Source organism: Lentinula edodes (assembly GCF_021015755.1).
Source record: "Lentinula edodes strain Le(Bin) 0899 ss11 chromosome Unknown C8R40scaffold_17, whole genome shotgun sequence".
NCBI lineage: Eukaryota > Fungi > Basidiomycota > Agaricomycetes > Agaricales > Omphalotaceae > Lentinula > Lentinula edodes.
In genome coordinates, this window is record NW_025764323.1 from 66,595 (window position 1) to 90,664 (window position 24,070).

The 24,070-nt window shown below is 46.9% G+C and overlaps 12 protein-coding genes across 12 annotated transcripts; 5 read left to right on the plus strand and 7 right to left on the minus strand.

Annotated features, from left to right (window-relative positions):
* Window positions 1-93: 93 nt before the first annotated feature.
* Window positions 94-2,385, minus strand: C8R40DRAFT_1103559 (aminotransferase). Its single transcript, XM_046228029.1, has 7 exons — window positions 1,984-2,385; window positions 1,860-1,934; window positions 1,654-1,797; window positions 1,505-1,597; window positions 1,330-1,453; window positions 969-1,268; window positions 94-909 (listed from the first exon to the last, which is right to left on the minus strand). The coding sequence occupies exons 1-7, from the start codon at window positions 2,047-2,049 to the stop codon at window positions 491-493; spliced, it is 1,221 nt and encodes a 406-aa protein (XP_046086409.1). The 5' UTR covers window positions 2,050-2,385; the 3' UTR covers window positions 94-490.
* A 283-nt stretch (window positions 2,386-2,668) lies between these two features.
* C8R40DRAFT_1188684 (chaperonin 10-like protein) lies at window positions 2,669-4,121 on the plus strand (the record flags this gene model as incomplete). Its single annotated transcript, XM_046233030.1, has 5 exons — window positions 2,669-2,940; window positions 2,998-3,079; window positions 3,133-3,316; window positions 3,376-3,779; window positions 3,835-4,121. 5 exons carry the CDS (start codon window positions 2,669-2,671, stop codon window positions 3,955-3,957), a joined length of 1,065 nt encoding a protein of 354 aa, XP_046086410.1. The 3' UTR covers window positions 3,958-4,121.
* A 507-nt stretch (window positions 4,122-4,628) lies between these two features.
* C8R40DRAFT_1103570 (uncharacterized protein) lies at window positions 4,629-6,543 on the plus strand. The gene is made up of 6 exons (XM_046228030.1): window positions 4,629-4,906; window positions 4,958-5,136; window positions 5,197-5,361; window positions 5,412-5,601; window positions 5,649-6,248; window positions 6,308-6,543. Exons 1-6 carry the CDS (start codon window positions 4,679-4,681, stop codon window positions 6,422-6,424), a joined length of 1,479 nt encoding a protein of 492 aa, XP_046086411.1. The 5' UTR covers window positions 4,629-4,678; the 3' UTR covers window positions 6,425-6,543.
* A 58-nt stretch (window positions 6,544-6,601) lies between these two features.
* C8R40DRAFT_1103573 (uncharacterized protein) lies at window positions 6,602-7,878 on the plus strand. The gene is made up of 5 exons (XM_046228031.1): window positions 6,602-6,728; window positions 6,787-6,815; window positions 6,868-7,208; window positions 7,277-7,360; window positions 7,546-7,878. Exons 1-5 carry the CDS (start codon window positions 6,672-6,674, stop codon window positions 7,683-7,685), a joined length of 651 nt encoding a protein of 216 aa, XP_046086412.1. The 5' UTR covers window positions 6,602-6,671; the 3' UTR covers window positions 7,686-7,878.
* A 94-nt stretch (window positions 7,879-7,972) lies between these two features.
* Window positions 7,973-9,777, minus strand: C8R40DRAFT_1170414 (glycoside hydrolase superfamily; the record flags this gene model as incomplete). The annotated part of the gene is made up of 6 exons (XM_046231530.1): window positions 7,973-8,559; window positions 8,613-8,709; window positions 8,767-9,202; window positions 9,255-9,308; window positions 9,367-9,378; window positions 9,434-9,777. 6 exons carry the CDS (start codon window positions 9,775-9,777, stop codon window positions 7,973-7,975), a joined length of 1,530 nt encoding a protein of 509 aa, XP_046086413.1.
* Window positions 9,778-10,468: 691 nt separating this feature from the next.
* Window positions 10,469-13,557, minus strand: C8R40DRAFT_1069355 (uncharacterized protein; the record flags this gene model as incomplete). Its single annotated transcript, XM_046226099.1, has 3 exons — window positions 10,469-11,879; window positions 11,933-12,645; window positions 12,703-13,557. The coding sequence occupies 3 exons, from the start codon at window positions 13,555-13,557 to the stop codon at window positions 10,469-10,471; spliced, it is 2,979 nt and encodes a 992-aa protein (XP_046086414.1).
* A 333-nt stretch (window positions 13,558-13,890) lies between these two features.
* C8R40DRAFT_1170416 (uncharacterized protein) lies at window positions 13,891-14,968 on the minus strand (the record flags this gene model as incomplete). Its single annotated transcript, XM_046231531.1, has 8 exons — window positions 13,891-13,903; window positions 13,959-14,073; window positions 14,132-14,212; window positions 14,268-14,447; window positions 14,503-14,574; window positions 14,632-14,781; window positions 14,839-14,889; window positions 14,944-14,968. The coding sequence occupies 8 exons, from the start codon at window positions 14,966-14,968 to the stop codon at window positions 13,891-13,893; spliced, it is 687 nt and encodes a 228-aa protein (XP_046086415.1).
* A 440-nt stretch (window positions 14,969-15,408) lies between these two features.
* Window positions 15,409-16,695, minus strand: C8R40DRAFT_1044983 (kinase-like domain-containing protein; the record flags this gene model as incomplete). Its single annotated transcript, XM_046224261.1, has 3 exons — window positions 15,409-15,774; window positions 15,835-16,245; window positions 16,300-16,695. 3 exons carry the CDS (start codon window positions 16,693-16,695, stop codon window positions 15,409-15,411), a joined length of 1,173 nt encoding a protein of 390 aa, XP_046086416.1.
* Window positions 16,696-17,426: 731 nt separating this feature from the next.
* On the minus strand, window positions 17,427-19,154 carry C8R40DRAFT_1160650 (DNA glycosylase; the record flags this gene model as incomplete). The annotated part of the gene is made up of 8 exons (XM_046230038.1): window positions 17,427-17,458; window positions 17,508-17,575; window positions 17,625-18,063; window positions 18,118-18,168; window positions 18,279-18,395; window positions 18,447-18,553; window positions 18,607-18,723; window positions 18,775-19,154. 8 exons carry the CDS (start codon window positions 19,152-19,154, stop codon window positions 17,427-17,429), a joined length of 1,311 nt encoding a protein of 436 aa, XP_046086417.1.
* A 157-nt stretch (window positions 19,155-19,311) lies between these two features.
* C8R40DRAFT_1170419 (uncharacterized protein) lies at window positions 19,312-19,876 on the plus strand (the record flags this gene model as incomplete). The annotated part of the gene is made up of 5 exons (XM_046231532.1): window positions 19,312-19,432; window positions 19,485-19,559; window positions 19,617-19,654; window positions 19,708-19,792; window positions 19,848-19,876. 5 exons carry the CDS (start codon window positions 19,312-19,314, stop codon window positions 19,874-19,876), a joined length of 348 nt encoding a protein of 115 aa, XP_046086418.1.
* Window positions 19,877-20,289: 413 nt separating this feature from the next.
* Window positions 20,290-21,661, minus strand: C8R40DRAFT_1069359 (voltage-dependent anion channel; the record flags this gene model as incomplete). Its single annotated transcript, XM_046226100.1, has 4 exons — window positions 20,290-20,541; window positions 20,597-21,134; window positions 21,188-21,338; window positions 21,406-21,661. The coding sequence occupies 4 exons, from the start codon at window positions 21,659-21,661 to the stop codon at window positions 20,290-20,292; spliced, it is 1,197 nt and encodes a 398-aa protein (XP_046086419.1).
* A 670-nt stretch (window positions 21,662-22,331) lies between these two features.
* C8R40DRAFT_1045056 (uncharacterized protein) lies at window positions 22,332-23,818 on the plus strand (the record flags this gene model as incomplete). The annotated part of the gene is made up of 5 exons (XM_046224268.1): window positions 22,332-23,028; window positions 23,086-23,124; window positions 23,175-23,227; window positions 23,281-23,475; window positions 23,525-23,818. 5 exons carry the CDS (start codon window positions 22,332-22,334, stop codon window positions 23,816-23,818), a joined length of 1,278 nt encoding a protein of 425 aa, XP_046086420.1.
* Between the last annotated feature and the right edge of the window lie 252 nt (window positions 23,819-24,070).

Below are 24,070 nucleotides of genomic sequence, written 5' to 3' on the forward strand. Positions count from 1 at the left end.
GTCTTATTTTCATGAGCCAAAGTAAATATTCCGGTCTCAGATTGAACTGATAAAAAAAACGACTTCTCGCTGAAGCGCATCGGTTGACACTTCCGCGCGTACTTACTAGCAATTTTTCACTAATTTCGAGGCTTAATAAAATGAAAACTCGTTCTTACGTACATATTTAACAACCCTCTTTTTTCGTGTTATCCATAGTACGAGACATATACATAGTAGACCAGTCAAGAGGAAAGATATGTCGCAGTTACAGTATGGTCTGGATGGTGCAGCCAACGCCTGTGGGAACCGGCCATCAAAGCGCCGGTTCTTCTGGCACTTGCCGCACGCCCTTCTAGCCCAGACAAAGTTTGGTCCGAATCCTGTAGCAGACACAAAGGAAACTTCAACATCAAAGCACATCGTGTTGCTTCTATAGAGTCAGTCACGTAGACCACTCTTGCTCTGTTCAGTAATACTCTAAAAGAAATGGGACTGTCTAAACCTAGATCTAAACTTCTGTTTTAGTGGGCGCCGTTTTACCATCAACAACCACACCCCAATTCTTCCAAACCTCTTTTCCCTCTTGGATATCTAAGATCCTAGTTCTGAACGCGTTTGCTATGGGTCCCAACCCACCTTTATGTTCTGGAAGGATGATGTCTTCACCCTTGAACCCGATCTTCCCAATTGAAGTAATGATCACAGCTGTACCAGCACCAAAGGCTTCGAGAAGCTTGCCATCGGAAGACCAGCGTGATAGATCGTCCATGGTGAAGGTTCGCTCTGAAGCATGTATACGAGATGTTTTTTGTAATCCAGGAAGAGTGATTTCACCGGCTGTATGAGCTTCTGCAAGAGCCAACATGGAATCACGAGTTACACCTGGAAGAATCGTGCCGTCGAGTGGTGGGGTGAAGAGGTCTACATCTGTAAATGTTAATTTATGATCAGTAGATTGCCTAGATCATAACGGGTTGAGCACTTGCCTCCATCGTCGCGTTTAACAACAATAAAGATATTCATCGCGCCCGCTTCAGTGACCTTCATATCATCTCCCAACAACCACAAGATCTGATCATATCCCTGTTTCTGCGCTGTACGAAGTGGCAAGAATCCTGGCGAATAGTTCAAAGCAACTTTGTGCCCCCCAGTACCGCCGGGCCATGCACGAACAGTGTCGAATACTGCGAGGACGGAGATGGATTTACCTCCGGAACGGAAATATGGACCTGTAGGTGACAAGAATATGCATAGAGTGGCGTGGTCAGAAGCGGCTACGCTTAGACCTATGTGAATAGTTCGTTGATAAGATCATATTAGGAAGTGAACCCGGAAAGTGACGCTTACCCATGCGAGTGCCCATGAGCGTTGGACGGATATACATGCTATGTTCGCTTAACAGAGGGATCCATCTGCGATCGACAATGATGAGTTGCTTGATTAAAGCCAGGACTTGGTCTGTATTAAAAGGCTGAAGGCATTATTTTCAAGCATAAGAAGTCGATATTAGGGCACCGCTCACAGGAAGAGCCATACGCTCCGCAGATCTTGCCAATCGCGCCATGTTCATGTCAGGCCTAAATAGACGCGGTTTACCATCGGGTCCAACGTAAGCCTTGTAGCCTGTTATTGAAGTTGAATCGTCGACAAGAGAGAGAGAAAATAACGTACCTTCATTCCTTCGAAAACGGTTGTTCCATACTGAACACAGCTACTCGCAGGATCTAAGCTCAGCGGAGCGCGAGGCTTGATCTCAGGATCAGACCATCCAGTTTCTGGGTCGAATTCTGCCACTACCATATGGTCGGTCATGATCTGGAAGGATGATACGTTGTTTCAAAATTGTAACCAAATGTAATCTACTACAGTGGACGAACATTCCCAAATTGCCATGTATCGGGAGGTGGAATGGGTTTGAGTGTTTCGGATAAAGTGACAGTTAATTTTGAGGCCTTGCAAAGGATTGTGAGTGATTGGGAAGAAGAAAGGACAGGTACTCACATCCAAGTCTGCAACATGAGATATACCCTCTAAAGTGCCATTTCCAGTTGATTTCCACAGAGCCATGATGGTAGTTCGTGTGAAACGTGCAGTGGTTTTTCAAAAGATTCTAAAAAGACAACTCATTGATATATCGATAAGAGGATAACGGCAGAGCATTGATCCGAATTCGTTTTGAGGTTCAACTATCGTTTGAGGGTATCGATTTGGCAAATTCATCATGGGTACTAGTAGCTGGCATAAGTCAACAAACAACCAGGCACTTCCTAGATCTTCCGCTAACATGGTGGTTCATCGCGCGTATTAAGGTGTGATCTGGAAGGACTGTATGAGATCAGCGTGCAAGCAAGGAGCAGTAGCAGTTTGTTGCAAGGAAATGGAGAAAGTGCTATAGGCCGGAATAGACGGGCGTCTTTTTCACGTGACTCGAACTTTCAGCGTTTATTTTTCCACCTGGGTCATGACGTAAAGTCGGGGTTCCTGAAAATCTGAGTTCAAATTTAACTGTACCTGAAAAACACGTCCGACCACTTTCCGTTTTATCTGTTCCTAGAAAATGCGCCCGACCAGCCTCCGTTTATGTGTCCCTGATAAAACATCTCTCCGTATAAATATAAAGAAGTCAATCCATCTTAGACTATCACATTCACATCCCACTCAGAGCTAATCCGCATTGTACACCGACATGTCTCTCGAGAATCGCGTACAGAAAGCTCTTGTTCTAGAGTCACCCAAGACACCTTTCGTCCTGAAGACTGTGCCCATTCCAAAGCCTGGTCCTGGCGAAGTTCTCGTCAAGATCATAGCATCTGGGTTGAACCCAGTTGATTGGTTCATACAATCTCGCGATCTCTTCGCTCCAAATACTCCTTACCCAGCGATTATTGGATTGGACATGGCAGGCGACGTCGAGGAAGTTGGTGAAGGCGTGAAAGAAATTTCTAAAGGAGATCGAGTGTAAGTGGATTATCATGCATAGAAAGATCGGGACCAAGAATCATCCCCTTGTTATAGATTCCTTGAACCCAAGCTGAACTCTAACGAGTATGCTTCTCATCAGCAATATGCTCTTGCTCCGGTCGAGTTCTTGGGCAAGGTGACTTGCGTTTTTTGGAGATTTGAGGTTTGAACTTACACTCACGTCTATAGATTCCCGACAACTTAAGTTACGGTCAAGCAGCCTGTGTTCCGCTCACGTTCAGCACTGCCGTATATGGGTTACTTCCCGCACACCCGGTCGGTATGGGCCTCAACCCAACTTTCGACGACACAGTCTCATATCCGAAGGAAATCGCCCTTGTGATTGGAGGTTCGACTTCCGTTGGTCAATATGGTATGTTTCTACCAAGTGTTATGACGTTTCTCGACATACATCTAAATGACATTATCCAGCCATTCAAATCCTGAAATATCTTGGTTTCGGTACTATCATTGTCTACGCATCCACCAAACATACGGAATACCTCAAATCCCTCGGTGCGACACACTTCATCGACCGTAACGAGATATCTTTCGCCGACCTTCCTGCTGCCTTGCCGAAAGTCTGTTCCCAACCCATCAAGATCATCTACACTGCAGTGACTTCGCCCGAGGCTCAGAACGCTGCTTATGCATGTCTTGCCGACGATGGAAAACTTGCTATCGCGACTCCTCGTATAGTTTCTTGGGGAGATGCAGAAGTAACTACAAAGAAGGTTTATGGTGTGTTCGGAGGGCCACATATACCCCCAAACAGGGAGTTTGGCGTCACATTGTGGAAGCATCTTCCAAGATTGTTGGAACGTGGCGTTTTTGTGGTGAGCAAAAGGTTGAAATTTGTCTTTGTTATTATATTCAGACCGTCCTGTTCAGCCTAATCGGATCGAAGAAATCCCCAAGGGACTTTCTGGAATTGTTGATGGGGTGAAGAAATACGAGAAGGGTGAGGTCAATGGAATAAAGCTTATCGTATACCCACAAGACACACCCGCTTAGATCCTGAGCGTACGGTAATGATAGCATCGTATCACGGATCATGCTTATTTTCCTCGATATTCGTAGTCCGGCAAATCAAATGTTTCCTCTTACCACTCCAATTCCTAAAAGACGTATATGTGCTGTGCAATAACTTGAACGGTATGCATTCCCGGTCCGCAATCAAATTTTCGCCATCCCGTCTCCTGCACTTCAACACATGGGCGTCGAATATTTACCGAACGTACGTACATTGCTAGCAGAGCAGGGTCTAAGCAGGGTGAAGGAAGTTCTGTTCATGAAAAGATGAAAAGAAGGTTTCTGGTAAGTTGTATACCATTCTTCAACCGCTTATACTCAGTTCGATACTCTCGCGGTCAGAGTTCACGAGAGGGAAGACAAAGTTCGTATATCAGTTCGATGCTTCTGCAAAGAAAAAAGGCTCGAGATTTGTGTTTCAACGTTAAAATCTCAACTACCACATATGACAGAAAAGCCCTATGACTAATAGCTATACCACTCTACAATTGCTCTACACGGATCTGGAACACAAACTAGAACCGGAGAATGGAGACGAGCGATATTTGAACAAAGGGTGCTAAAAACCATCAGCATCAGACTCGTTGGGCGTAACAACTCTATATCTGCACGTCACCGGGGTCCTCATAGTGCCGGGCCATCTTTCACTGCATTCTTCCCAGAACCTATACCAGAGAGGCGAGAAAATCAGGTCACTGCCTCTATGCCCTCTTCACCTCATATTCCTCCATCTGCTAACCTTCATCCCCCGCCAACTCCAATACCAACGAACAACACAGAACCTGGTCCGCCGCTACGGAGTCCAGTTTGTCCACCGAATCATTCGACCATCGCCAAGATCCTACGCTTCTTCGGACTTGGGGACGATGCTTCCGAGGTTCGCAGAACACTAGTCTCTTTGATATGGAACTTGGGATGGGGTTTTGCTCAGGTTTGTCTCGGTGTACACCATATTTCAACTTGGGCTATATCTAGTATCTAGATGGTCGGCATCGTTGTTGTTTTGGCATCGTTTGCCCCCAAAGCAAGTCCTACTGTTCCAGGAGCTAACGAATGGTCTGCCTGTCATCTCCCGCTCGGTATTTGGTCTTGTCTTTGGCTAGGTCGCACCATCGTAGTATGCGTGTTGGACTACTGGAAATTCACGCGAGAACGATCCACGTAAGTCGGCATGTTGCCCACTGCGATTGCTGTGCATGTTTTACCAGAAAATGCTGTTAGTCAGAGCAGGAACACCTGTATTGATCCTGAATCAAGCCAGCGCACGTCCAGTTCGGAACATTCGGGGCAAATATGCTCCCCTAATGCCCAGCAACCTCCCTTGCCTGATGATAATTCGTCACAAACACAGAATGATCACCTCCCCCACACAGTCATGTTCAAAAGGTGTGCTACACTGCTGTCAGACTGTTCTTCCATTTAACCCCTTGATGCAGATTATCATCCATTTTGTTAATGTACAGTATATATTGGTTTCTAACGGCGTACATATTGGCCTACTCCTCCATAAAAACCTGTCGACTTTCCTCCCCACACCTCTGGTGGCTCATCGTTGCTATCTATTGTACAATGTATCTGAAAGGAATGTGTTTACATTTGATTGGTCTTGTCCTTGCGCTCGTCTTTGTATGTCGATTCCAATCTTCCCGTGCTCGAGACTTATTTCTTTGCAGTTAACATGGAGATTATTCCTCCTTTGCATTGGACGACGTCCGTCACAGAATTCACAGATGATCAAGCCGGATATTGGGAAGCTTCCTAAAAACTTGGTTGACCGAATCCCTTTAGTCGTGTACATTCCTACTCCTTCCAACGCATCTCCTACGGAAGGGCCTAAACAAATGCTCACAAGCATCTATTCCTATTCACCCAAGTCTCCAGCAAAGGGGACGGAGATCCCTGCTAAGAAATGCTTCAAATTCATCAAGTTTCACCAATTTTCTTCGAAGTTCAACAAGACGACTAACGATGGCCTGACAAGCATCTTGAAGCAGGCCAATCCGACAGAAAGTGGCTTTTGGGAAGACAGCTGGGACACCGGAGGTCACCCTCATGTTGTTCTCGACGATAATCGTGCCGCATGCGCAATCTGCTTGTTAGACTTCGAGGAACCAAAACGGCTCCATATTATGGGTGAAGAACAGTCGAAAGGTGGGCAAGGTAAAGCGGGAGTTATTTCGGAGAAAAAGTACGAGAACGATGAGCTCAAATCGGCCGATGTAAGTGAAGGTGCCCAGCTCCTTAGACTCCTCAGATGCGGCCATGTATTCCACGTTCGTGCTTGACACACTCTTTTTGTTCCTAGTACTGACTACTTTTTATCAATCCATAGAAGACTTGCCTAGACCCGTGGCTAACAGATATCTCTGGACGGTGTCCTGTATGTCAGAGACAGGTGGAAATACTGGAGCGCGAAACGGAGAAAGAGAAAATTCAAAGAATACAGTGAACGAGTTGAAGGGGGGGTGCTATCGCTGTCACACAACATGTATCGTCGATGTATAAGCATTTTGGTGTCTATAGTGTTGTACTGTGAATCTATAGCAGCGTAGAGGATAATTTCTGTTTTTTTATGTAAGTACGGGCAGTCATCCACTGTTGGATACCTCATGACGTCATGCAATAGCAATCAATAGATTACAGTAAATCACGTTTTTGAGGCTTCCCTCTGCAACACCCAGGACCTCTTGTTCAACATGCGAAAATTATCCTATGTTATCACTTTTCTAGCTGTAGTTGTCAGCTTAATCGTTGTATGCTTCCTCCCTATAATTGCTGGCTCTTCATTTCACACTTTACGCGACCTTGTAGACCATTCTCTCGTTACAGCGTGTAGACTGGTGCGCAAAGATTTTACTGTCTCTGATTCTTCCTGCCAACTGACTCCTACAGGCTCGTGGTCAAGACACCGGAAATCCTACACACTCAGATCACCGTTCGCTATGGGCTTACCACGCTGTGCGAGCTGAAGCATGTCAATATTCCTGGCAGTGACAACAATTCCAAGTTCGAATATAGTTCCTACGACTGTCGCACATTCCCTAAACGTGTACAAGATGGATGTGAGGAAGAGAACTCTGGATTCTGTGCCGCATGGACCAGTGCTGGATACGCAGTCGAGATCAGTATTGGATTCGCAGTGTTGGCACTATTCGCTATCCTAATTGGTGTGAGCACCGGATCGAGGAGGAGAAGAATATGGAAAGCTGTCGCTGGGCTTGTTGCTTTACAAAGTGCGGTCTGTCTACATCTACTTGATCTGTACAGTTCTGATTTGTTGGGTTGGACCTCTTTTGTCCAGGTGTAATGCAAGTCGTTGCATTCGCAATCGTTACAGACACTATGCGTACCGGGGCTTTCCCAACCTTCGAAGATGCCAAACCAGGTAAGTACCCACATTTCTTGTCTGTTTCGTTCGCACAGTGGGCCATCCTCTGGCGATAATCGCGCCTTCGATTCAATATATCGGTCGAACAGCGGCTTGATCATTAGGACGTGAATTGTTGTCCATCAAGCACTTCTTCGATTTATTCGGTCTTTCAATTGTCTAACATCGTCATCGGTTTGTAGGCACTGGCTACGTATTCAACACCTTTGCATGGATATTCTCTGCTGTAATTGCTACGGGAGTCGTGGTGACTGGTGTCTTTGCTGACAAAGGTCACAAGTGGGCAGCCGGAAACAGGGCTTATCGCAGAATTGATGCTTGAAAGGTTCCCGATTATCTCAAATGATTATTCCATTGACGATTTAGCTTGTTTTGTCCGTTTGCTGGTCCCACTTTGTTCTCTTTCTGCTTTCCATACACACGATTCGGCTTTGCCTACGTATCACTTGCCTGTAACATTTGCGTTAGATTTAACCTTGTTAAACTATCAATGCATGATTGTTATATTCTCGCCATAGCCAGCAACTCCGCGATAAATACTAGCTACTCATATTATAATATACAGGTTATGTGAAATGCACTGTCCAAATTTCCTATTCACCTTCACATTTATTGCATCCCATTCCGCAGATTATCAAACCGACTGCTCTCGTAGTTCAACCAATTGTGCTGACCCATCTCGATCCCACCCATCGCTTCCTTCACAACCTTAACTAAGCTCTGCCCAGGCTGAGGATCTTTCCCATGTCCACCCTCCATCTCCTTCCTCTCAGGACCACCTTTATCTCCAGACAACTCCCAAAACATACTTCCACCCAACCCCATTTTCTTAATCCACGCGCCTTTCCATCTTCCCACATCCTCACTATCAAAGCTAATCATCTCCTGCTTCTGATAATCGTATCCCCAGCTAGCTTTGGCTTTGTCGTCTTGCATGAGATGTGAGCCCGGTAGGGGTAAAGCGCGATAGTCGTATACGCCGGCTTCCCAGCTTCCTTGGCCGACGCCGTTGAATGGGGTTCCCGGACCTTGGGTCTGGAGGAAAGAGCGTCCGTAGAGAGGCATTCCGATGATTAGCTTGGGTGGAGCAACGCCGGAAGAAATATAGTAAGAAATGCATTGGGAGACAGAAAGCGCAGTAGACGGTGATGGGTGGAGGTTGGCTTGGTGATTGGCGACTTGGTCCCAGGAGCCAGCTGAGATGTCAATGAGAATTGGTTTTGAGATTCAATACAGGGAAGAGACAGACCAAAGTCGTATGCCATCATATTCCAAAAATCAAGATACCGATCCATCTCTCGGATATGTAGCTTTTGGTAGTTGTCTGGTCCGCAGGGAGCTGCTATCTAAAGCATGTACATGAAATGAGCTCAGGAAGTTCACGATAGAAAAGGATAGCTTACGGTTAACAGAAACCTATAATCTGCCCTTTTATTCATCGCATGCCTATCCAACGCTTCCCTCAACTCTCTCAACAGATCCACATATCCCTGGGCCTGGGCCTCGTTCTGCGGATACTCATAGTCCACATCCAACCCATCCAGCCCATAGTCTTCCAGCAGCTTCACCGCGCTCTCAACAAACTTTGCTCGTAGGGGAGGAGATACCACAACAGGATGAATCGAAGGCGAATAAGTCCAGCCCCCGATGGACAGAAGGAGTTTGAGATGCCGATTGGCCTTTTTGAGCAGGTAGATGGCTTTGAAGTTACCGTAGAGGTTGGTCCCAACATCGTTCCAGGAATCGCCCGGGTAATGGATGTCTTGGTCGGCCCAGAGATCGGATAGAGAGACTTCGCCGGAGGATGGGTTGATGTTGGCAAAGGCGTATAAGATGTGACTGGGTTTACATCTTGACTTTTGTAACACTATGATAAAACAGGAGCACGCACGTTAGATCCTGCACCGGAATCGAGGAAGGCGGGAATTTCCGTCCGTAGATCCCCCTTCAAGCGTTGGCAGGTGAGTTTGGAGAATCATACAAGATGAAGAATCTCTGCATACCAGTTCACAAAACTGATCAACTGCTTGTCAGAAACACTAGATGCAGAACTTTGATTAGAAGGCTTACTATCCAACACTGTATTTTCCAGGCATAGTTTCGTCGATAGTGCTCGCGCTTGAGCTTGAACTTGAACCGTTTTTCAAGTTGTCGTCCGGTACACTCTCGTTCTCCTTGACGTCCCCAGTAGGTATTGAAGACGATTGTTCTACGGAAGTAGAAGGTAACAGCGAGACAGACCACTGGCCTGCTTTATAAAAGACAAATGCAGTGACAAGAAATCCGAAGACTATAAACAACAGATTGCTTCTTGTTATAGGCTGTTTGCCGGCTTTCTGCGGAGCGCTGGTCTGAGGTTGGGTTATATCTTGCTCAGAGTCGTTGGATGGTAGTGGTTCATATGAAGGAGGCATGCTTCGTTAATTTAGTGACATCCATACATATGAAGTGCGTTGCTTGTATGAATGACAAAGGGTAACTCCACACAGCGCGTATTAGTTCACCGTCATAGTCAAAGTGAAAATCATTACATTGAGCCTGCTTACATAATCGGACACCTAGCTGATTAAACAAGCTGCGAAGAGCTGCGAAAAGCAAGAAAATTTAGTGAGTGTTATTACAAAAGTCTGGTTCTAAGTAACTGTTATCAGTGAGGGTTTGGAACATCCAAAAATCGAATCGAAGGAAATATAATCTTCTCATTTTCGCAGAATTATGCAAAGGGCAGTAAGTAAGGTAACGAAATGTTTTCGGATTCACCACATGAAATTAGACATGGCAGGAACAGAACATGAATGAATGTGCGGATATCTGAGGAGAGCTGAGTGTCAGAACATTGAAATAGATAGGAGCCTGAAAAACAAGGAGCGGTAGTAAGAGTAACGACTCAAGTCATAGTCGAGAAAGAGCGTAACTTTAGACACAGGTATAGAAAAAGAATCCAAGCACCGATGTGAAAGAGTATGTATTGTATGTGTACAAATCTTAGTGGGAAGCAGAACGGAAAACATAATATGACAAGATATAACAAGAAAGAAAGGATTATGCAGTCAAAAACGCTAAGGAACATTCGAATGGTCCATAAATTCCGCCTTTCAAGCCTCACTAGCGTAACAAATCTAAGCGTTGGTCGTTCGACGGATACCGATATGCGACAAATTCCGCATCTTGCGATACCAATTCGTCTAAGGCCTTTCTTGACGTGATCGACATGCGCGGGCCTCCGCCACCGCTACCACTATGTCGAGAATTGGAAGTAGCATACCCTGTCATAACTTCATCATGCACATCGGATCCAGAAGTGTGAAGAGCGGGGAACTGCTGCTGCTGTTGAGGCTGTCCTTGTTGGTTCGGGACTGTGTATGGTTGGTACTGCGGTTCATAGGCCTCCTTCGAACGATCGGGAGAGGTGTTCTTCTTTCCCAATAAGCTTGATAACCCGAACCTCGACCGTCGTTTCGTCGGCGTAGGACCGGTATGGGCTACGGAGTTCCGGGCATTGGTATCAGCGGGTGGCAACCGCAAAGAGCCACGCGAGGCACCAAACTCATCGTATGTGGGCGCCAGACCCTGTTGGGGGTTTGCCACTGCCTTGCTATTCGTTGATCTGCTAAGAAAGCTACTGAGGTTCGGCCTAGAAGTAAGGCCACCGAACGATTGTCGTCGTGCTTCTGTGCGGAACGGCGCTTGAGGAGGGATGAAGTCATGTGGAGCTCCAGTGCCTGGAGGTCGAGAGTCGAACGTATATACTGTACGAGGACGACTGTTATCACGGGCGCTCCCGTTGACATACGGTCGGATTATTGCATCGTTGGGTAGAGGGGGCAATGACTTTTCTCGAGACAACGTGGATATTGTCAATCTCGACGATACGGTTTGGGAGAAATGCTTGTCCATCGGCACGTCAATGATAGGCACAGCGGTCTGACTGATCCGGCGAAGGTCTGGTTCAGATATCGGAGAGTGCACGTTTGAAGAGATGAAATATCCAGCATTTGGGGGCTCTATTTCATCACCATTGACGATAGTCGTCTTTTTCCCTTCACCTGTGTCTTGGTCCGCCCCGGATTGCCGAGAAGATGCTGGAGATGGGAGTGAAGTAGATGGTGCAGTAGGAGGAGAGATACCGGTTGTTGAAGAGAGAGCTAACTTGGGTGAAGAAGCCAAAGGAAGCGATGGTGTGGACGCGTGCCGAGGGCTCATCCGATCACCAGGATTTCCCCGATTGACGAGATAGGATAATGGAGGTGGAGGAGCTAACGGGTAATCCGCCTCATCTTCAGTACGATCGAGAGATTGGCTCTCTCGAGCGCTGGAAGACCGATTTTTCTTTGATCTGGTTACTATACGCCATATCTTGGCAAAACCTTTCTTCTTCTTCGGCTGTTCCTCCGACTGCCGTGAGATAATGGGAGCCAGTTCGGTACTTGGCCAAGTTTGACGATGCATGCCTGGGGCTACGTCAACAGGGGACTGTACCATTTGACCTCTATTTCCTTCTCTCTGAAGAGCAACACTACATTACAGTCAGTGATCTGATGTCTTCGAGCTTTGATGAAAATCACGCACTGCATATCGAGCATACTGCCAGAAACACCGGACATTGCCAGACTATCTTGACTTTTCCAGTAACTTGACCTCACACCAAAGAAGCGTGTGCGCCTCGATGACGGTGAACCCAGACTGTGCACGTCAGAGAAGGACGCTTGTGATAGGGCCCGGGGTAAATCGGGTCGATCCAGAGGTGCTGTTAAGACGCTCAATGGTCGTGCGGAACTAGCCTGAGAGTACCGAGAATAAGGCTTCAACCCGACGCCACTATCTGTGTGAGGTGCTACGAGACTATGTGTCGACATGAGAGAGTTGACATCCACCGCAGAGCTGCGAGAAGACTTTCTGGCGCGACGCTCGTCCTTGCGACGGCGATCTCTTGCCTCTTTTTCTTCTTTTCGTACATCAACATGCTCAACGATCATGCCGTTTTCGAGCAGAGTGACATCGCGCGAGTGAGAGCGATCGTGAGCCCGGGGGAAGGAAGCAGACACAGGGGACGTAGGAGGCTTGATGCGAACGCCGCCGGTGTCGTCTGCGGGTGAAGCGCTGTTTCCCATGTCGTATGCAGAGCGCCGGAGCTGTGAATATGTATCCCGCATTCTGTTGTCCAGTTCTTTCGCCTCATGGAAAGCTCGAGCTCGAGCGAGCGCCTCAGCCTCTAGCAATGTGCGCTGTGACTTGATGTAAGAGTTCAATGTCTGTTGTCGTGAAGTTGGCTCTCGGGGATTCTAGAAAGTATTATAATGAGAAATTATACGAATGGATGTGAATAAGTTTGAACGTACGACGCTCAGCCACAGCTTTAGATTCGACTCTGTCAATTGACCACCTATTGCCTTGGGTCTTGGAGGACCTTCAGTGTCGATGATACCACTAGCCTCCTCCTCTAGTTCCTTGCGCTTCAGCTCTTCATAATGTATGTCACTTTCTCTGTCCCATATTCCTGGCGACGTGACATCAACGTCAGCCATATCCTGATCTCGCATAGCGCACTCAATACAGACTTCTTCGGCTGGAGGATTATTGGGCAGGTAGACGGGGTTAACAGGATTGGGAGAGACGTTTTGGATGTAAGTTGGTTGTTGAGGGTAAGCTCGTTGTCTGGAAGAAATTGGGGGGGAATATGTCGGTGATGCGGACAGAGGCATGATAACGGGTGACACCGAGCCATTAGTGTTACTCGGGCCTGCGCGGCTACCTGCTGCAGGCAATGATGGATGACGAGGAGCCGCAGGCATCAAAGATACTGACACTTCCTGGAAAGAATGTTGTTTTTGCTGTACTGTTGGTTCCTGCTGGGCTTCATTGTCGAGGCTATACCGTTCAACGACACGACGATTGTTCTGAGGCAAAGAATAAGAAACAGCGCTTTTGGACGGCTCTGGCGACGATTGAACGTCAGAGGCGCCGGTCCTAGAGGACGAATTTCGCAACGGAGGATTTGACGAACTCGTTTCTTTTTCTTCTGGCTCCCATCCAGAAGAAGCCATCAACATACTGCTCGGCGCTGGCTGATCCCGAGTTGATTTGGAGGAATGAGCACCGATAGACGGGTATCGGTTGTCTCTAAAGTCGAGCTCGTTCATGAGCGGTGTGGAAGGACCTGGGCCATTGTGCGAAGAGTAAAGAGCAGCAGCCATTGTCACCACCAAAAGGCAAAGGCAATTGAACTGAGGGTAGGTTTCAACCCTAAGCGACCCTGATTCAACAATGCCAAACTTCTCCCGCTTTGTTCACAGATGTTCAAGTTGCAGCAGTAGACAAACTATTGGGATGACTGTGGGATGACCGCAGGATGACTGCTGTCTAATGGTGTTAAAGAGAATAATGTTTCTAATACAGATACGGCGAGCGATACACCGTCCACGGAAAGTCCGGGCCCTTATAATCATTGACTTTCGATTCACACGTATATAGATAAAGTATGAAGTCCTTAATGCACACTACTCTGCGCGGTTTCCTGTATATATACTCTACTTGCGGTACCTGATCAACCAATGAGGAAAGTCGACGTCGCAGTAAGATTTAACTTTTAACTTACCAGAGTACTCCCTTTCTACTCCGACGCATTTTTCGCTGGAGTTGAAGCATGCCGTACAGAAGAGCTTCAGCTGTAGGGGGACAGCCCGGTACGTAGATGTCAACGGGTACAATGCCTAAAGAATCACATTGTTATTTGAAAGGATGAATGAAAGATAGGCGTTCAACACTCACGGTCACATCCCCGAACAACAGAATACGAATAATGGTAGTACCCGCCTCCGTTTGCACAAGAACCCATCGAGATAACCCAACCTAAATGCTATTTAATCAACACACCGTATCCATTGAGAAGAATAAGGTGACGCACGAGGCTCAGGCATCTGGTCGTAAACTTTCCTAAGCGCCGGTGCCATCTTGTTCGTCAGTGTACCAGCAACGATCATGATATCGCTCTGCCGAGGACTAGCACGGAATACGACACCTAGTCTGTCTTGGTCGTACCGCGCAGCAGCCATATGCATCATTTCTACGGCGCAACAAGCAAGACCTTTGAAGTATGCATAAGAACGCAGCTTAAATTTTTCGATGGACAAAACACGTACCGAAAGTCATTGGCCACATTGAGCCCTGTCGTGCCCAGTTGGCAACCTTGTCTAGCGTCGAAAGAACATATTCTGAGCAACGACAGTAAATACTCGATCAAATATCAAAAATCCAAATGCAGGACGCACCTGCTTTATTCTGAGGATTCTCCAAACTATGCTGGTTTGAGTTGTAGTTCGCAATCTGTGTTATTGGATTGGCGGGATCCGTGGATGATGAGGGAAGTGGCGCAGGCGATTGAGCTGTGGAAGGCTTGGAAGTGTGCAAAGAACGGTACGCTTCAAAAATTTGATACATTCAACGCGGTTTGAGTACGCTAGGTGTCACGCACTCACCTAAGACACCTGTTGGAGGCCGGAAAGCCGCCCTTCGGCCAGCGGTAGAGACTGGATTAGGTCTTTCAGTTTATAGACCAATTTTGTGACATGCATCGTGCTTACTAGCGTTCTTGAAGATGAAGGACATGACAGTCGGGATGAGACGCTGAAGACAATGTAATGCTTCTGATTGGTTCCCTGAAGTCATGTGATATTTAACGGTTCAGAACGCTCCGAGTCCTGCTGCAGTGCTGCCAGGCAAACCTCTGCTAACTTTCAGTTCTTGTGCCAGAGTACATGTAATATTCGTGCAGTACAGTAGTATGGAATATATACAAATCAAACGATGCGATGCGATGCGATATGAGAAACAGGCAGGCAGAAATGACGATGAATGGATTATGAGTGAATCGCTGGAGAGGGCCGGGGATGATAATGATGTTACAAATGTTGAATGCGATAATGTAGCTGCCTGAGACGAGGTGGATAAATCTGGAATCATGGAATCATCATCAATAGAGTCCGGGTAATGCATATATGGATATCACTAGAACTTAGAAGAGCCACTGTTTCTGTGGATTATTTAGATTATTTGCAACGCGATTTCAGCCACGGGTGGCTCTTCACTTCCTGGATCGTGACACGGGTCGTTGGGTTCGGGTCAAGGCAGACGTGCATCAGGTTCAACGCTTGACGCGACACGCGCGGGCCATTCGCGAGCACAATCCTGCCCGCTACAGCATCTTTAGCCGTGGGGAACGGTGAAGTTCCAGTAAGAAGATAGGAAAGAAGCACACCAAGCGTCCACACCTCTGCAGGTGCGGCTTGATAGACCTTTTTCTGTAAAATTTCGGATGCCGCATATGCAGTGGTTCCGTAAAATAGGTTGTAGAATGGACGTGGTTCGGCGGCGGGATCGGTGAAGGTGGCGCTGCCAAAGTCAATAAGTTTGACCTTAAGTCAATGAAAATGGTTATAAGGAGGGGATCAATTATGGAAAATCACGATGCATACTTTCAGATTCCCGTCAATGACAATGTTCTCATCCTTGATGTCACGATGAGCCACGCCTATAGAGTCAAGATAGTCGACGGCATCGACGATTTGGGCAAAAACATGGCGAGCTTGGTCCTCAGAGAGACACTTGTTATCCGATTGTTCGATGCACTCAAAAAGATCATGGGATGGTCTGCGAGGGAACTTCGGTGGTCGAGGTGCCTTGGGCTTGTGCTTTGAATTGTGCGAGGCAATAACGCTGGATGTATGCGATGGAGTTGAAGGGGATAGACTGGATATCGAGTCCGCCGAGACTGAAGGGGATAATGGAGGAACAGATAAAGGCTCAGTAGGCTGAACGTTCTCTGCAACTGTCAGTTTCTTGTCATGATCAGGATTGTGCCATGGTGTACCGTGGAGTTCCTGTACCTAAATCGCGAGTTTCAGCGAAAGAAACGCGACAGAGATAGAAAAAACGCGTACTAGATAGTAGTACTCCGCATCTTCAAAGATATCCAAACACTTCACAATATTGTCGTGTTCGATGTTGCTAAGTATAATGACTTCTGTGGGCAACCTTCCGTATCTTTCATCGTTCACCCACGCATAGTCTGGCACCTTTTCCTTTATGATAAACTTGACCGCAACCTCGTGGCCCTCAATCCGGTGTTTCGCCGTGACCACGAAACCGTAACCCCCTGAACCAAGCTCGTCTCCGAGTTGGTAGATCCGGACAAAATGGGGATTAAGTTGATGGTCAGGAGGAAAGTGATGAGAATGGAAGGAAGAATTGAGATTGTAGTCGATCGCAGGTGTTCGCGGAGAATTGACCTTGTATGCGGGGAAAGTATGCTGTGCTTTGTGTTTGGGGGATGACATCAGAGGAGAGGATGAACTAGGTGATACTGGAGGGGAATACGCGTCATTTGACAGTGGAAAGGGGTACCCGCTTTGACATTTGCTAGTTGTGAGAGGCGCGTCTTCGACGCGTACATTGTCGAGACACAGCGATGGCAAAAGACCAAAGCCTTTGGTGGCGCCAAGTTCGCCAGCGACCTTTGTCGAAAGAACGTCATAACTGTGCGCATGAGAGTGCTTACTGCTGGAAGGCTCAGATGAAAAGGCGAGTAAAGGGTGGTTGTGTTCGGGAAAAGAGGGTGTCCTGAGCGTATCACTCTCTGCGGGAGACAGGAATCCAGATTCTGAAGGGGAATGCGGAGAGTACGCAAGTTCTGGGATCATGATTGGATGAAGGTTTGTATGCGGAAACATGGCAGGATGGAAGTCGGAGTACAAAGAGTGAAGGGCGCGCTGTGAGAATTATATAGGGGAATAATGAGCAGCTCGCCAGCTGACCAAACCGCGTAGAGACACAACAACTAGAGTACAAGTTCCGATCTTGAACGACTGCTGGCTCCTGTGGGGTCGACGAGAAAAAGACAAAAGCGAAGCTGCACAACAAAGTTATGCTCGGGCCTTTTGCCTTATAACAGACTCGCGTGGCTTCCCACAAAAGGAAATTAAAGAACCAATTATATCATGCCAAACAAGATCCTGCTGAACTCATGATGTGGTACAGTTTATAGCTACAGCCACATTATTCTATGTTTCTATTTTGCAAATGCCCACATGTAGAAAACGCCTATCCATTTGATTAACACATTGCACGAACAAAAAGTTGGCGTGCATACCAAGACTTCGGTAAGGTTTCCAGTTGGCTGTAAGCTCTTCCATCTCGTTTGGTGTTAAGATAGCTCCCCTTGATAAATCGTTTAGGACCTGGACAGTAGAACCAGCGACGAACTTACTTGATTTTCTTCTTACCGTCTAAACGACCCTGTAAAGTAGACGTTGACAGTCCAGCCGGTAGGGGTGGCGGCACATAACCCGGTAAGTTCTCTACTTTCATTAAAGTCTGTTCAAGAGACGGTGTTACCGGTGGGGGAAGAGAGGCAACGTTAGCTTGACTTCCAGTACTATCTGCCTTTCTTGGCGTAGCGAGTGGGGCAGGAGGGATTGAGGAGAGGTCAAATGGAGGAGTCCGTGTTGCATCCAACGACTTTGTTGAACTCGTAGCGGTAGACATGAGATTGGGTAGACTGCCTACTTCCTCGTCTGACAGCTCATCTTCAACTTGATCAATTTCGACATTACGATCGCTTTTGTCAGGTGAAAAACTGAAACTATGAGTCGGAGAGTGCAATCCGAGGAACCACCGAAGCATTCCGCGTTGGACTCCAAGGTCCCCTGTCAATGAGAGCAATGAACCAGAGTTAATAAACCAAGTCAGGATAAACGAACCGACAGGGAGTATATTCGGACGTCGTAGCGTGAAAATCGAAAACATATCTACTATAATGCATTCTAAATATCTGAATGCTGCCGGAGGCATCAAGGCACGTACCAGTCCACTTCATTCAGGAGAAGATCAATATATCAAAACTCGAAAGAGTAGGGCGGACTTACACGACCAATGCCTTTAACTTCAATCAACATTTCTGCGAGTTCGTCATCATTGGCCTGAAGGAGCTTCTCGGTGGATAGTCGGCCGTCTGCGAATCGTGATGCAAGGTCACGGACTGAACGCAATTTCAGTGAAAGCCAAAAATCCCGAGAACATTTATATTCACCATATTCTGCTTTGCGGCCACTTAGCCCTGCGGTCCGAAGGATGGCTAAATCTGTATTAGCAACCTGCTGAGGGGTAGGGAAGAAGGACGTGACATCAGCCCTCTCTCTGCTCCTTGCTTTTGAGTCATAGTATAATCAAATGGGGGAAGGGGAACATACGGGTAATCTGTCACCTTCTCTGGAAGGGATGGGTTGTATAATCTGACAAACTTGTGGTTTACTGAACGGGCAGCGATCCATGATATCTGTTGGCCAACGATGGAGGTTACAAGAGCTCTGCAAGACATTCAAGGTAGGTTTCCAAAGAAGCACGGAAAGAAAGCGCACCTAAATGGATGAACAGTCTCGAGCCGTTCAAACGGCTTACAGCTGAGTCTGTCAAAGAGAATTTGAAACCGCGGGTCCACATTAATGAGATGATTCTTCGCTTCCTCAAAGGTGAAAGTGAGTTGTGCGGGAACTAGTCCAGGTGCAGGACCAGACTCAGGGAGATTGCGCCGAAACTCGTCGATTTGTGCTTGCGTAACGGAGGGCACTTCGGAAGGCTTTTTGGTCGCACGAGGTTTTTTCTCTTTCGTCGCGGGTGTCAAAGGGGTTTCTTTAGCTTTCCTCTTTGCCGGTGTCGTGGGGCTACGAGCTTGGTGTGCTTCAACGGGAGTAGGGTTTCCGGCGATAGTTGCACGACTGGCAGAGCGAGTGATGGGCATTTTGGGGAGCTGAAAAAACAGCTGAAATGTCCTGAGCATGGGCTTAAGACCGTAAAGAATTGCATACTTATGAGGTGACTAACAATCATACCCGAAGTTGGCCAGTGAATTTGATTTGCGGAATATAATACGGTACCGATTGCTCATTGTATGAGTCATGGTCTTATCACGATTGAACGTCATAACCAAGCTCCGAGTTTATCGCTTTACAAGGCTTTCTAACACTTCCTACCATTCCCCAGCGTTGCCAAGAAGCTCTACAACCTCAGTCATGTCCAGTGAGCGCTCCCAAATGATACAACGCACGGGGTCTTTGAACTGTATATCCAGATTATATTGTCACTTTCAAGGATGGTGTTTCCAAAGATGAAATCCAGAAGTTCAAGGATGAAGTTACGTCTGAAGGTGTGACTGCTTGCTGTTCCTTTTAATACAGCTTTTCAAGCTGAACATTTCGGCTAGGTGGCGAGATAGGACATACGTACGATGGTCTCATCTCCGTATGTTGTGCATTTTACCTCCCAGATCTGTATATTTAACGATGTGTACCTAGGGCTTCTCAGCCAAGATCCAGCCTCAAACACTACAAGCCTTCCAGCAACAGGCAAGCATTTCGGACTCTGTAATCGAGACTATCGGTAGGTATCCTCACTTCTTTGCATGTTATTTGTCATTACGATACGTCCTTTTCAGAACCCGATAGCACCGTCACGATTCAATAATCGATGCATACAATCTAATTTACATATCGTATACGCGTATCCTCCATCTATGTTGTAACTTGTAAATCTCAAGCAATCCTACTCGTACATCACACTTTTCGATGCGGCTCTGCTATGTACCAACTGCATCATAGCCACCGCAACATCTGCTTTCTCACTTTTTGCAGTCGTTCTAGCGTCAGCACTAAAAAATTGTCCCAAATACGGACGGAGTCTGTGATGCGATGCGATGATGAGGCGAAAGTATTATTTTGTGTGGCCAAACTTGACGGTACATACAGCATTTGCCAAGCGGACGTACAACACGAACGTACTGTGGCTTGATTATCTGTACTTTAATTCTTATTTATATCCCAGTATTACTAGCAGAACATACTGTTCCTGGCAAGATATTAAAGTTAAATCGGGTAAAATCATTGAAAGATTGAGGTGGGCACACCATGCGGCGATGAACATTCTTTTCGGTCAGTACTACCCTCCGTTAGGTTTAGTTCCTGTAAACAAGGCGCCTCGAAGATGGACCTATTGTACACCACTTGAACTGTGTTGATGGCGACAAAGGACCATAGTAATAGGGTGAATACAGCATATATAGCGCCCCATATGCGAAAGAAGGGCGAATCGAATGTGCTGCCAAGTGCGATGGTCAAATTGGCGTAGACACCCTATTACAGAAACTTTGTTGGAGTAATCAAGAAGAAACTAACATCGCAGACTCACGTTAGGGAAGATCAAGCCCCACGAATTAACTTTGAATGGGATACGAGTCTTCCGAAGCTCGTCACAAACAGCAAGCAACGCAAAAACCATCCACATAGAAGCTAAAGCCCATAGAACAAAAGATGCGCATACGCAGATTACACAGAGAATATTCCCGGTCGACGCATCATTCATTAAAGCAGAGCCCCCGTGTTGCAGCGGGAGGGCTTCTTTGAAAAATTGCCCTGCGAGAAGAATAGAATAGCCTGCCTGACCAGTGGGACCTAGCGGAAGGAATACAGAAAGGACATTGACTCCCTGGGGAACTCCGATAATGATCAGACGCTGAATGTATATGGTGAGTAGCATCAGGGCCAGGGAAAGACCGATGGAGACCAGGAATACTGAAGCGACTTGAGTGAAAAGAGCGTATCCCGGATCGTATTCTTGCAGAACTGAGGAAAGCACCCCACCAGTGCTAGACGCGACAATCAACGTCACAACCGGAAGGAGCCAAACAGCAGTCATGCTTTGGAGCGAATGTTTTTGAGATGTTTCCCTGCGCAACAGTTGAAGTTTATACAGAAAGCAGTGTATGGAGGTTTCACATACATGATATGAACCATGCCCCAACAGCAAAGGATTGAAATAGCTACATCTAGCCACCATAGACCCCACATAGCGTATAGAAATGACTTTCCTCCCAATCTATACTTTTCGCTGATAAGGCTAACAGCAATGTTCAGCAGCGTACAAGCACCCACTGCAGTGTTGATTGATTATGGATTAACGATGAGTAGATGATACCTTGAGAATCGAAGAGGACTTACTTGGAAAAGTCCCAGTGAATAGGCTTTGAGCGGGATGTCGAATCATGAGTCCCCAGATATCGGGGAACATGATATAACGTGCAGTGGTGATAGCACAGAACAGAATGAAGAGCGTCAGGTTGAGGAAAAAGAATATGAGGGTGAATATTATGAACGGTTGCGTTTCATTCCCGTACGGAAATGCATGGAACAAGAGACTGATGGATCCAGTTCCTGTAGATAATTCCTGTGAATAACGCTTCGACACAGGGTGCATTGGCTGGCCGAAAGACCTAGAAATCCACCGCCTTCATCCTGTTTGACGCAGCCGAAAACATTTCTCTGATTGTAGGACTGCACAGACCGATGCTGCTTTCTGAGCTACTTTATCATTATTGCTACTATCAAGGCATTTCCTATCGCCATAGCCAATGCTCCCAGTGGAAATTGACTTACCCATGATTGCAGCGAACCACGCTGGAGTAAAGTTTCTGTTTGAAGGTCAGAAAAGGATATAAAAGGACGACTGAGGCTTCACGTACCGTATCACATCCTTGAAAGGTCGAGTTCGCATATTGTCATCAGTGGCCATTAGAGCTCAACAAGCTTAAGAAGCTTGATTCGGAGAAGGTAAAATTCCAATGGAGGGAGTCATTTCTCAAACAAACGTCGGTATATAAGCAGGGGAACAAGCGATTTCCGAATTGCAACCCTATCGTGAGAATTCTGCGGACCTTGGTCACTGTCCTCCATCGAGTATAATGGGTTTGCTCGATTATCTTTCTCCTTCCAAATCTTCGCTCAATGCACAGGAGCGATCCCAACGTGAAGAGTCGCCAGTTAATGTGCAAATAACCCCTGCAACGCCTCTTACTAGTTCCGCAGATGTTCCTTTTCCACTTTCTCCAGTTACTTCACCAAATGAGATCGCTTATGATGAAAAGCCCATGAAACAGCCACTTCGTCGCTTCTCTTTCAGACCTTTCGCTGTGCAACTCCATTTAGAGCATAATGATACGCTTTCCTCTATTCAAGAACGCGAGAAGAAGGAACAGGCAACCGCGGCGCTTTCCAAACGGGTCGTTAAACCCATTAGCTCTAGTTCGGACAAACGCGCAAAACAGTCGGCTTTGTTAGTTCGAGGCTTGATCGTTGGCCCGACCGCTTCCTCTCCGAAACTCTCCTCTGCCGTCGCAAAGCCACAGATGGGTAAACTCAAGTCACAACTGATGCAGGCCAAATCCGCGAACAAGATCATCGCGCACTTGCGGACTTTATCTGCAGACAGTGCGGAACCCAAACCAACTGGTCCAATACATGCAGTTTGCCTCGCCCATCCGGACGGTGAGGAGCACGATCTACATTTCTCCAAGCTTGGTACGACAACACCTCCAAGCGTATCATCCTTTGCTGTGATGAATAGTGCGCCATTAGAGGCGCTTTCATCCTTATTCAACGAAATGCATGTCATCGACCTTGTTAAATCGCCGGATTTTGGACTCGGACAACCGGGAGACGGAAACGGAATACTGGCAGGAGCACTTCCCACTGCTGAGACTGTGATTAATGGTATAGAGCAAATCACACCTCAATTAATGGCATTGGGATATGCCACTGGTCGTGCTGTCATGCCCGACCACACCGGTCAGTCTCTTTTCGCATATACTCCGTAATTGCTTGTTTCTCATAACGTTCACATAGGAATACACCCTCCGATAGACCGTATGTCTGTTCTCACGTGTAAGCCCAATGATGTCCATTGTGTTGTCGGAACTCATGACCCTTTATAGATTGGTGGGGTTTGGAAGTAGTACTCCCACCGCCTTCTCTAGTTTATCTCGCGGTTCGTCCCGATCTTTCCTTCTATCTTTAGAATTGCTTATATCCTTATCTTAGAATGCCCAATCCATTTCCGGCTCTGTCGTCAATTTCCTAACAGCCCTCGCCGTGATCAACAACGGGGTCCGTGAAATCCTTCCCTTCGTTCGCTACATATCGCAATTCATCGATTTCGAGTTCAAGGCTATTCAGGCGCAGGACATGGGTAAAGGCGTTGTTTGCGCGGCTACTTGGATTATGCCTGCAGCCATGGTATAACATTTCTTCCTCAGTTAATATCAATCTAAAGTATGCGTGTTAGGTACCCCGGCCCTGGGATTTCCCACCGCCTAAACCGAAGCTAGTTTCAAAGCCTACTGTCCCAACTGAAGTTGAAGCCTTACCGCCAGTCAGCCCAAAGTCTTCCAAGCCCGACGAATCTATTCCTGCAGAAACTTCGCCGTTTTCACCTCCTGCAATGTCTCTACCTGCAAAGCCCCATGCCACACCGATCGCGCCGACACTGTCTATTCCTGCAATATCAGCCAATTCTACCGTGATCAGTACAGCGACGCAAGGTTCCCCTGTGGTCCAGCCATCAATTTCTGCAGTTTAGACTTTCACTGCTTATACTGTTTCGCAATTCATGCATATACAATGACGACCTTTATGACCATATTATATACCTTATACCCCGACCCACGACTCGTTTTCGCATAGGTAATCAGTACTCAGTATGCAGTATCTTCACTTGGAACGGACTCATCTTCTCTGAGATTCGAAATGTTATCTCCCTGGAACAGCTGGTGTGTACGTATGCAGTTTGTATCAAGATTATTCAATCGCGTATCGTTGAGCGCATCGAAAT